The sequence below is a fragment of the Hyperolius riggenbachi genome, chromosome 4 (genome assembly GCF_040937935.1).
Source record: "Hyperolius riggenbachi isolate aHypRig1 chromosome 4, aHypRig1.pri, whole genome shotgun sequence".
Lineage (NCBI taxonomy): Eukaryota > Metazoa > Chordata > Amphibia > Anura > Hyperoliidae > Hyperolius > Hyperolius riggenbachi.
The window spans coordinates 157,955,157-157,968,036 of record NC_090649.1 but is presented as its reverse complement, the minus strand read 5'-3'; the positions used below and the strand labels follow the sequence as shown (position 1 = coordinate 157,968,036).

Below are 12,880 nucleotides of genomic sequence, written 5' to 3'. Positions count from 1 at the left end.
TGATTTCTTGCTTTCAGGAAGCATATTCAGTGGCCAGACAATTCAACCTGATCCCTCCAGTGTGTGAACAAGCAGAATATCACCTCTTCCAAAGAGAGAAGGTTGAGGTCCAGCTGCCTGAACTCTACCACAAAATTGGTAAGCTTTGAGTCCAACAGGAGAAAAGCGCTATACAAATGTTCGGATTATTATTATTATTATTATTATTATTTAGAGTTAGGATTTACTGCCAGTCACTGGATAAATCTTATTTTCTCCAGCAGCAAGGCAGGAGTTTCAGGGCAGTCTCATGGCAACAGTACTCCAAACAGAATACTCGTGCAAAGATTGCAAAGAAGTAAAATTTGTCAACTGTGGAAATTCGTAACTGGCTGCAGATTTCATTTCAATGATACCTGCCAGTAGTAAAGATGTCGCCACCAATGATACATTTCAGAGTGGAAATCAGGGAGAGGAAAGATTTTACTACAGTATGCAAACAATGCTTAAACACTGCATACATTAATATTGTAAAAAAAATAATCAATTTTAATCATTACGTTCTTTTCAGTAACAAACAGGAGAAAAACAGTCTGCCGCACAATAGTAATCTGTGAAGTTGTGAATGGGAGGGAGTATGCAATCTATGCACAGGAATGTCTTTATAAATTATACTTTGCTAAACCTCCAGAGGACAACGCTTCAACAACAATACTGTTTCCCCGAAAATAAGACAGTGTTTTATATTAATTTTTGTTCTAAAAGATGCGCCAGGGCTTATTTTCAGGGGATGTCTTTTATTTCTATCAGGAAGTGTCTTTCAGCAGAACATTTCCTGTTCCTTTGTACTGTGCTGTCCCTGGATTTGTGTGCTTCTGTACTGATCAGGCGCCTGCCCTGTCATCCCTGCATACAGCTAATAACCTTCCTGTGTATTGGGATGACAGGACTGGTGCCCTATCGGCACTGCACTGCTATGTCCGCGTTTGCTGCTCGCCTCTTCCTACTCTTTAACTTCCGCTAGGGCTTATTTTCGGGGTAGCACTTGTATTTCAAGCATGCTCAAAAATCCCACTAGGGCTTCTTTTCAGACTAGGTCTTATTTTCAGGGAAAGAGGGTAATACAAAATATGAGGTTTTAGTTTCATCCATTGCCTGTGAGACACTGATATTTTTATCAATTGATGTCTGCAACGTTGAGCACAATAAGTAGTGTGTGTACTATTAGTGACATTCCCATTTTCACTAATTTATCCTGTGGTGAATGACACTTTCTTGGTAAAGGAAATGCCAAGAAAACACAGGTCTATAAGTCCTGGCCACAACAATTAACAAGGAAATTTCATGGGGAAAGATACTGGGCTGTAGTGCTTACTATGGAGAGGAGTGGATAATTGCTGCACTTAAGGGCCAGGAGGGGGTTAATGGCTGCAATACTTTATGCAGTGGATTAATTAATGCCTCCTGGTCCCCAAGTGTAGCTGTTAATTCCTCTTGGCTCCCAAGTGCAGCCATTAACTTTTCTGGGTAGACTTATACTTGAGACACTAAAAAAAAATTCCAGCTTCAGAGGGTCAAATATTGGAGTTGTTTTTCGAGAAGGATAGGAGGCGCCCTTGTAGTATGTTCGGTATTCCCTTTGTATAAAGAGACTCCACTTGGTAAAGAGTTTAGAAAGTTTTATTTATCACTATAAATAGTGTATGTGACTTAATTATTTTTTCTGATATGCCCTTACTCTAATATCTAAATTGCTTGCATTTACCTGTACCCCCCCCCCCCCCCCGCCCAGCTATTGTTATCTTACTGTCTGCTCAATTCACACCTTCTCATCCACCCAGCTCTAAGTATTTGCATAGTCCACCCCCATGCTGGTCAACTTCCTGCCCAGCTCACAGGCCAGCTGATTGTAATGGAGGCTAATGGTCTCTAGACCAATCTTATTCAAACACTAGGGCTGTGTGGATGTTCATAAGGATGCTGTGTAATCGGCTTTGACGATTGTCGGCTCGCATTTTAAGGATCGCTTTAAGGATCTTACTAATTGAATTTACCAGAACTCACCAGCAATACAGCAGCATTAAGCAGTCACTAAGGTATTTGCATTATTTACAACTTTAAACACTGCCAAACATCTCGGCCTGCACAAACCATCTCTCCCTACTCTCAAACTCCATGACTCCTCCACCTTTCTGCACACCTCTTCCTCCCCTTCCTCCTCTATCTACATATCACAATATGCTCTTCCTCCACCTGCTCCTTCACCACCTAGTCCTCACTAAGGTCACCTTATGTAACTCTAGCCTCCCATTTTGCCCTCCAACCCCACGCAACTCCCATACCACTCCATCACTGACTCCATGCACACCCCACTCTAAACTTGTCTCCACCCCCCTCACAGTTCCTTCCCGCACCCACACTCACTCCCTCTCCTCCCTCATTCCTATCCAGACCTCTCACAAGCACACCACCCCTCTCTCCTGCGCCCTCTGGAATGCTAGATCAGTCCGTAATAAACTAACTGAAATCCATGACCTTTTCCTCTCCAGCTCCCTCACCCTCCTTGCCCTCACAGAGACATGGCTCACCCCCTCTGACTCTGCTGCAGCAGCGGCCCTCTCCTATGGGGGGCTTCACCTCAGTCACACCCCCAGACCAGAAAACAGGTCTGGGGGAGGGGTGGGTCTGCTCCTCTCCCCGTCCTGCACTTTCCGTGTCCTCATGCCACCCCCTTCCTTAAACTTTACATCCTTTGAGACACATGTTATCCGCCTCTACCATCCCCTTCCAGCAGTCATCGCAGTCCTTTACCGCCCCCCATCCACCTCCATTAAACAATTCCTGGACAACCTGGCCTCTTGGCTCCCACTCATCCTCTCCTATGACCTCCCCACAATTATACTTGGGGACTTCAACATCCCCATGGACAGTCCTTACTCCCCTGAAGCCTCTCAACTGCTCTCCCTCACTACTTCCCTTGGCCTCTCCCAACACACCAATTCCCCCACCCACCGCGCTGGCCACACTCTCGACCTGATTCTCTCAAAATCCGCCACCCTCCCCAACCTGGACATCACACCCTTCCCCCTCTCCGACCATCACCTTCTCACTTTCTCCATCTCCCCATCATGCTCCCCCAACCCTCCACCACCCTCAGGTCGTTGGCAGAGAGATTTGCATAACCTAGACCCAACTGCACTAGCCAACCCCCTCCACTCCCTCACATCCACCCTCCCAAACGTTACCTGCCCAAACCAAGCCGTGGCCAAATACAACCAGGCACTTTCAACAGCCCTAGACATTGCTGCACCCCCCACATTCCGCTCCAGCCGTCCCATCAACCCCCAGCCTTGGCACAATGCACACACTCGCAACCTCCAAAAACAGACATGCACCTATGAGCGCAAATGGAGGAAATCCCGCAGCAACTCCGACTTCTTGGCGTACAAGGCCAACCTGCAGCTGTTCTATACCGCATTAACTGATGCTAAACAAAAATACTTTGCTGCCTTGATCGGATCCCAAGCCTCCAACCCTCGGCGCCTCTTCGCCACCTTCAACTCCCTCCTTAACCCCACCACTCCTCCCCCCACCTCCGCCCTCTCAGCCACTGATCTGTCCACCCACTTTACCGACAAAATAGCCAGCATCCGACGGGAAATCTCATGCCTCCACTCCACCACCTCTTCCTCCCCCACCAATACCTATTCCCCACCCCACCCACCACTCACTGCCTTTTCTCCTATCACAGAGGACCAAGTCAGCCGTCTCCTAGCCACTTCTCCTGCCACCTCCAGCCCCCTAGACCCTGTGCCATCCAAATGCCTCCGTCCTCCCTTCCCTGTTCTGGCTCCTGTCCTCACCACTCTGTTTAACCTCTCCCTCTCCACGGGTACCTTCCCCTCTGACTTCAAACAGGCCACTGTACTTCCCCTACTTAAAAAACCCTCACTAGACCCCTCACTTCCATCCAGCTACCGTCCCATCTCCTTACTCCCTTTTGCATCTAAACTCCTGGAGCGTTTAGTCCACCAACGCATGACCCATTACCTTGACTCCAACTCCCTGTTTGACCCCCTACAATCAGGATTTCGGCCAGGCCACTCCACCGAGACTGCCCTCACCAAGGTTGTCAATGACCTCACGCTTGCCAAGGCCGAAGGAAAATACACTATCCTTCTCCTCCTAGACCTCTCATCAGCATTCGACACTGTTGATCACTCCCTGCTACTCCAGTCCCTGCAATCTGTGGGTATCCAAGACCGTGCCCTAGCATGGTTTTACTCCTACCTCTCAAATCGCTCCTTCAAGACCTCCTTCAATGGTTCCTCCTCAACCTCCTTCCCACTTTCAGTTGGGGTCCCCCAAGGCTCTGTTTTTGGTCCCCTGCTGTTCTCCATTTACACTGCCTCCATTGGAAAACTCATCTCCTCTCTGGGTTTCAACTATCACCTATATGCAGATGACACCCAGATTTACCTCCATACCACTGACCTCTCCACCACCACCATGGAGAAGGTGTCCTCTGGTCTCTCAGCTATTTCATCGTGGATGTCTGCCAGGTTCCTAAAATTAAACCTGGATAAGACTGAACTCCTAATCTTCCCGCCCCGTGCTGCTTCACCCCCCACTGACCTCTATGTCACTGTCAATGGCACAATCATTCATCCAACCACACAAGCCCGCTGCTTGGGTGTCACCCTAGACTCGGCCCTCTCCTTCATCTCCCACATCCAAACCGTAGCTAGAGCCTGCTATTTCCACTTACGCAACATCTCCAAGATCCGGCCTTTCCTGACCCCAGACACTACCAAACTCCTTGTCCATGCCCTCATCATCTCCCGCCTGGACTACTGCAACTCCCTCCTGTCAGGCCTTCCTCAAAACCGCATCGCCCCCCTAAAATCCATCATGAACGCAGCAGCCAGACTCCTCTACTCCTCCCACCGCTCTGTCTCCACAACTCCCCTACGCAAATCCCTTCATTGGCTTCCAATTCACTTCAGAATCAGCTTCAAGATCCTATGTTTGGCATACAAATCCATACACAAGTCCTGCCCAACCTACATCTCTGACCTGGTCAGCAGATATACACCTGGCCGCACACTTCGCTCCTCCAACGACCTCCTCTTAACCACCCCACGCATCTCGCACTCCCATGCCAGACTGCAGGACTTCACTAGAGCTGCCCCTATCCTGTGGAACTATCTCCCACTGCCCATCAGGCTCGCTCCCACCTTCAACACCTTCAAAAATGCACTCAAAACTCACTTCTTCAAGAAGGCCTACATCAACTCAACACTACCCTAATCCTTTCTGCCAATAACTTCTTGATGCACCCCCTCCTTTTGTGTCACCAGCCCCTCCCTCTAGATTGTAAACCTTTGGCAGGGCCCTCTCCCCTTGTGTATCCTACTTGACTGTGTGCACTTTACCCAGAATTTGGAACTGGTAATTTTTTACCACTACCATTCCAGTTTATGATCTGGCATTGTACTATTATCTGCATTGTGTTGTGTATCTTATTGCTATTACCTGTATTGTTGTATCTATGGTCTGTTACCTGTATTGTTCTGTCAACCCTGTTATCATTGTCTGTAATCCTATTTATTGTACAGCGCTATGTAATATGTTGGCGCTATATAAATCTAATAAATAATAATAATAATAATAATAATAGACAACGCGTTTCGCGGTTTAAAGCGCTTCCTCAGGTCAAGTACAGGTGCTGTCCAGATGAAGAAGTTGTCGTCCTGTAATTAATGATGTTTGGATAGGTTTTATCTTCATAAAAACTTTATAATGGAAGACTGGCTAGTAAGAATATGATTCTACGGCCTCACTTGGTTTTCTCATTTAGGACAAGGAGATGATATTTTCCAAGCTCTTTCCTCTCCAAACACAAACTGAACACACAGAGCATGTCAGGCCTGCTGGCCCAATTAACTCACCTGTGTGTTCAGCACACAGGCAGAGAAACCCTGGACTGACTCCGGGTGGTCAGGGAACCCACCCTGCTCTTGCCTGACTGGATCCAGTACCCTAAACCAGCTTTTCTTTTTTCTGGAAAACCACCAGGGAATACCGAACATACTACAAGGGCGCCTCCTATCCTTCTCGAAAAACGACTTTGCACCACCCCATTAGTGGGGTCCTTCACGACTAACCAGAAGTGAAGTATTTTTCCAAAGGAGCAGCGACCAACCATTATAAAGACCGAGTGGGGACGGGACTTCCCTACATGCCTGTACAAGTGGTTGCCTTTATAGCAACCCACACTTGTGAGTATATTTTACTCTTAATTCTGTTTCATTTACCTGAAGATAATACACCAGGGGCTTGATTCACAAAGCGGTGCTAACCTACTTAGCACGTCTAAAGTCTTTAGGCGCGCTAACGAGGGTGCTAAGTAGGTTAGCACCGGTTTTCTCAATCAGATCGCGCGCTAAGTACCGCGCGCAAAGTCCTATGCGCGCGCTAAGTCCCTTAGGCTTTAATGGGCACTTCGCGCAGAGCGCCCTGCGCTCCATGCAGTGCACGCGTAAAGTTTTACGTGCATAAAGTTTGTTTTACGTGCAAAAAGCTCGTTTAGACGTGCTAAGGGGGTTTGCACAGGCGTGCTAACAGTTAGCACCGCTTTGTGAATCAAGCCCCATAAGGGCTCCTGGCACCCCTGCGTTTTTTTTCTTTTTCTTTTTCACTGTACTAGTTACAGCCCCCAAATATTGTAGTTGACTTATACATGAGGTTGACTTATAGTTAAGGATATACAGTAGATCTATCATATGCATACCTTGAAATCCATATTTACTGAATTCCAGGTAAAATACATGCCAGTAGGTAACATTTTGATCAAAAGGAAGGAGGAGGTTAAAAGGAGGTGACAAATCTTTAGCTCTTTATTGTTTATAAACTGAAACGTCCAATGTTTTTGTTACAGGGGTTGGTGCAATGACATGGTCTCCGCTTGCCTGTGGCATTATCTCTGGAAAATATGAAAATGGGGTTCCTGAAAGTACTCGGGCTTCAATAAAGGTATTCACAAACTTATTGCCTTCTCCAATCCTGAAGCTTAAAGTCATTCAACTCACCCTGCGCCCAGCTCCCAGCGGCGTAATAATATGTACGCCAATTAACCACATTGTCAAAATAGCAAGAATCCTTGCAGTTTCAGCTTTTATGCTCTTCTCTTCCATTACACTCATGATAATAGTTAGTTTGACAATTTAATTAATAGGTAAATTGTGTGCAGCGCGGGGCGATAGTGTACTTCCATGGAGTACGTTTTTTTTTACATTCACAATGGTGGGCTGTGGATTTTTTTTTTCACTCATTGAGACAGATTACCATATTTTTCAGACTATAAGACATACCTAGGTTTAGAGGACAAGGGCCTCGATTCATCATTGTCTTTGAGATAACTTTTTCCAGTTTGTTAAATTACCGAATTCGAAGTTTATCGATTTCTAGTTGTATTCATTAAGGTTTTTCCGTATTCGGTGTGAATTCGATAACAATTCGGTAACCATTCGGTAATGTGACGATATTTCCATTTTACAGCGGTAATTTAACACAAGGCCATAAGATTCCCATGGAATTGTGGGTAAAAGGCAGTCCTTTGAACACTACGTAGCAACATTCTGAATAGGGTTTAACACCTGGACCAGGATTCTGGAAGTGGCTTGGGACAATCCCACAATTTGATAGGAGCCTTTTCTGAAAAAATGTAGTGCAGCTAGCAAATTAGTTAACCCTGGCACTGCCTGTGTTCTCTTACAAGATGATTCAAGAGAAATGCAGATGTCCTGTTATAGCAAATAAATCTATTCTCTTGCAAATTGATATGGTTCTAGACCTTATTTTTGCCCTTCTGCACCTTTGAATCGCTCTCAGCTGATAAATAACCACTTCAAATGGCTCCATCTTCTCTGTCAGCAATGATCTGACAGGAATAACGACAGAGCACTGAAGGAGATAACTAATCCTAAATTTAACGCTAAACCACGCCCACTTTCATTTTCATGAATTGCACTTTCTTCCGTTTAACGCATCACTAACAAATTATTACCGAATGCTCGCTAACAGCTGTAGATAAATTTGATGAATCCTGAAATCAACTTAACGAATTCGGTATTTTACCAAACTGTTGTTAACCAATTCGATAAGTCTTGATGAATCGAGGCCAAAAACCAGGGAAAAAATATACTAAACCTGGTGCGTCCACGGTCCAGGAGCGTCTTGTACATGTTCTCCCCCTAATTATTATGGCCTCTCCTTCTCCTGTCCCACTTGTGTCCTCCTCCTTCCCCCAGTGTCTAGCTGCACACAGTTTGGATTGCATTTGCATGCAAGTCAGTCATTTGAATCTCATTGATCATCTCTAAGGATCACCAGCCATGTGTTGTTCCCCACCCCACTCACTTTCTATATACAGCCCCACTGTGTGCTTTCTTGCTTACCACTTGCTCAGATCTTTCATCTCAACTCCTTTGCCTCTACATTTTATACTTATAACAACAGTTTGATTCATTTTCATCACCATCATCTCTCACCTAAATCCACTAAACTGAGGTGCTAGTCTCTACTACGGCTCAGTGGAGATTTTGCTCTCTTCATATTCCTGAAAAAGTGGCAGTCTGGAACCGCGAAATGTGTAGCAATCTATGAGAGTTTTGTTAATTTGGATCAATAAAGTTAAAGTTTTTAAACTCACCATTGAGTGTTTATTTCCGTGAGAGTAGGTATGTTTACCTCTTTTTTTCAGCTGTTTTTACTAAATGTATTTCACTTTGGTGCCTTGGAACCGTGTACGTAAAATCACTAAATGCGTAATTCACTTATCCTACCAGTGCTACTGACTGTATCTCTGACTCCAATTTCATGTCTTGTACCAGACCTCATTGTGACAACTGTACTGTGCCCAATGGCCACACATTAACTACTGTTGATAAATCAACGACTAGGGTGACAGCTGGGTAGCTTCTGTGTGTACAGTGGCAGATTCCACAAATTTCCCCACAGTCTGATAGGCTAATCACGGTACAGTATTTACTTTCAAAAACAATTGTAACACGTTTGTATAGCAGAAGCCTGTACCCTCACAGCCCGTGTATAAGGTTTATATCAGCCTGTGTGTTGAGCTTCAAGCTGTCATTTTTTCGCAATAGTGGACACTTTTTCTTGAAGGTTCTTGTAAGTTAACAAAATGTAAAATTGAAAAAACAGAATAAAACAAAGGTAGATGTCCACTATTTGTGAATAAGCACAGTTCATTCAACTCTGTTAGATATGTGTTTACCTTTGGCTTCCTTTATTCACATTAATTTCTGCTTCTGCCTGCCAGTGCTACCAGTGGCTGAAAGACAAAATACTGAGCGAAGAAGGGCGGAAACAGCAATCCAAACTAAAAGACTTGGTTCCAATAGCAGAGCGTCTTGGGTGCACCTTGCCACAGCTTGCAGTAGGTAAGGCATTACTTGCAGAAATGGGCTTGATAAGCGGTTATCGCTTATTTTATTAGAATAATAGCTTTATTGAAAACTGCTGAAAATTATGAGTCCATCATCAAGTGGAGGACAGACCAAGTCCTGGTAAGAATAACCAATGGTGGGCTATTCATCCTATCATCTACCACCATGTCACCAGTGTGTGCTAACTTTATTTGACACTATTTAAAGAGCCCTTGTAGTGAAAAATAGTGGAATGCAGTAAATTAGTGGTTCTCAACAAAAATATGCATAATTAGATGGCAGTTTATCCAGAAATTGGCAGCATTTCACCCCCAAAAATACTAATAATTAGGAAGTGGCTTCTCCCAAAATACACAAGATTTGGCAGCATTATCCTCTAACAATACACAGAGTAATGTGGCAGCATTCCCCACCAAAAATACACATAATGATGCAGTATTTCCTACAATATACACATAATTTGGCAGCATTTCCCCACAAAATACACATAATGAGGCAGCATTTCTCACAAAATACACATGATGTGGCAGCGTTTCCCCCACAAAATGCACATAATGCAACAGTTTTCCATAAAATACACATAATGTGGCAGCATTTCCTCACAAAATAAACATAATGTGTCAGCATTTCCTCTCAAAATACACATGAACCAGTGTTTCCTACAATATACACATAATGTGGCAGCATTTCCCCACAAAATGCACATAGTGAGGCAGCATTTCTCACAAAATACACATAATGCGGCAGTGTTTCCCCACAATATGCACAAAATGTGACAGTTTTCCACAAAGTACACATAACGTGGCAGTGTTTCCCCACAAAATGCACATAATGCGACAGTTTTCCACAAAATACACATAATGTGACAGCGGTTTCCCACAAAATACACATCATGCGGCAGCATCTCCCCACACTATATAATGCGGCAATAACATCTGACCCAAAAGCTCATTCTTGACCTTTATATAATATTATGATACAGAGATATATGCTGTGCAGTAACCCATGGCATCCACAGCTCAAACTACTGTAGTGTTGATTAGTAAGACCAATGGAGATTGGCTTCTTAGTGTTATTAGTGTGTCAGTATTGGCCATAAAGTACCTTGATTTATTGATTTAGCTCTTCTTATAATTAACAAATAGAATATTGCTAAACCATGTTACATTTTTGTTTTGCAGCTTGGTGTCTGCGGAATGAAGGAGTAAGTTCTGTTCTCTTAGGTTCCTCTAATCCAGAACAACTGGTAGAAAACCTGGGAGCTATTCAGGTAAGGATAAGATATGAATCCACATATATGACTGGGATAGAATCACAGTCCTACAAACAAGCTATGGAACGTATAAATAATGTCAAAACAACACCAGCATAAACTAAATCAGAACAGCAAATATCATGCGGGAGCAATTCAGTATAATCATGCAAAGAAGGATGCACTCACTGACCTCTTGCAATATTTAAAAATGTTATCAAATGTGAGTAATAATCCTCTCTTAATAGTGGATGTCTTGAGAAAGCCCGTTGGATCAGATGAAACATGTAGGCAAGGCCTAGGCAGTCACCAATCACTTCCACCACTCTGATGGCAGCAATGGGTGAGCGCTTCACTACTCTGATGGTGGCAATGCAGAGTTATATGCTTCCTTGCACTTCCGTATTTCTCAAACACAAAGTGACCGCAAGCGAGCGTCACTTCCTGTTTGGATCGGAGCCAGATGGGGATTACTGCGTACTAACGCAGTAATTCCCGAAGGCTTGTTTTTGGCGGTGCGATGCGGCCTAAGTCTGAAGCCGGCCTAAGATCCAGTGGTACAGACACTAGTAGCAATGTGGTGATTGTGTGTATTGGATGAGACACTGTATGTGATTGGCCAGCAAACACATTTTAGAAGGGCTTTAGTAGGGCGCTCTACTGTCCTGCAGTACTGCTTCTGCTTGCACATTGCACAGTACGGTCTTATTATAAATTACTAGTGGTAGAGCATTGTACCTTGTTAGCCTTCAGTTATGCAGATAGTTTGTAATGCTTGTATGACTTGTCTGGATTAAATTAGTACATCACTCCCCACAAATAACATTTTACCTGTTCCGCCTTAATAACCACACCTTTATGTCAGGTCAGGCTTTTCAAGTTATTAAGCAGTTCCTCAAGCGAAATGATCAGGCTTTCATAAATAACTTTACAAAACCTTAATGACATTAGTCTTCGTAAGCAAACAATCTCTGTGCCACGGTCTGATGTCCAAATGTATACAAGTCGTTTTCCAAAACAGGCGCAGTACACAGGATAAATGTGTGAAGAAGATATTATTCTAGTTAAAGCTTACTCTTTTAATCTTTTCAGTTATCCACTAAATAGCATCAATCTTGTTCCAAATGTTCTGTAGCTAAAAGGAATGTTGGCACAAAAATACTTCAGCAGTGATTTTCGTGCTGAAATGTCACACAGGAAAAGATTAAAGGACCTCTGCATTGCGGCTCTGTCTCTCCAACTCTTGGCAGGTCCATTACACGGGATGCCAGGAGGCAGGACAGATATCCTTACCCACCTTTCTAGATTCATAGCAGTGTAAGTAGCCACATTTTGCTGGGCTTAGCTAGGCACATACCCAGTTTGTCCATCGTTGAGATGTAGGTTAAGGTTAAAGTCTGAACTGTGGTTATAATGTAAATTGTCGCCAAACATAAAAACAAAAGCAACTCGTCAGCAATGCATATGGTAGTAATATATGTCAGTGTACCTCTCTAGCAAAAACCTCCTAAGGCAACTTTACTTGTCATCTAAACCTCTTCTGCACACTCAGGAGGCTTCTCAAGTGTGGGCCTACTGTTGTCAGACTTTGCCCGATAGAACCCCATAATTTAATTCAAGCATCTCACCTAGCAATCTAGATTTGAGCACATTGAATTCAGGCATACTGGAATGTGTCAATTCTCCTTAAACATCCACCTCCTTGTTTGCACACAAAAACCTTTTTGGTACCTTTTCATTGGAGATATAGTTGTTTTTTTTATGTCTGAAGCCATGCCAAGTGCTAGTTGTTATTTTTTCCATTTTAGATTGCTGTTCATGACCTTGTGTCCAAAAGAGACCGTTGGCTAAAACAGTAGCTTTTCGTTTATTCTAAGAACAAATACTCTTTCGTGTTCTCTCTAATAGAATTCCCTGTATCACTCCAGCAACTCCCATATTCTTATAGGAGTAATTAGAAGCACAGAGTAGGAGACATTGCAAATCTACAGCAATCGCCCGCAGTAATTAGCAAATTAACAAACACACTAGACATTGCGCTGTGTTGGAAAGCTGTGGCGTAGCTGTTTTTTATGTCTGCTGCTGAATCAATAATCACATACAAATAGAAGAGGACGTTATATAATCAGTCTAAAGGGGCCCATACACTGGTCGATTTCAGCCATCGATTGATAGATCA

At 43.8% G+C, this 12,880-nt stretch overlaps 1 protein-coding gene across 4 annotated transcripts in view; it reads left to right on the top strand.

Moving 5' to 3' along the window:
• The window catches only part of KCNAB1 (potassium voltage-gated channel subfamily A regulatory beta subunit 1), a 555,572-nt gene that overhangs the window by 529,458 nt on the left and 13,234 nt on the right, over nt 1–12,880 (top strand). For all 4 annotated transcript variants that reach the window (XM_068280851.1, XM_068280852.1, XM_068280853.1 and 1 more), the window contains exons 10-13: nt 18–138; nt 6,920–7,014; nt 9,323–9,443; nt 10,631–10,719. In XM_068280851.1, coding sequence (XP_068136952.1) covers nt 18–138; nt 6,920–7,014; nt 9,323–9,443; nt 10,631–10,719 — 426 coding nt within the window. The remainder of the gene's footprint in view (nt 1–17; nt 139–6,919; nt 7,015–9,322; nt 9,444–10,630; nt 10,720–12,880) is intronic.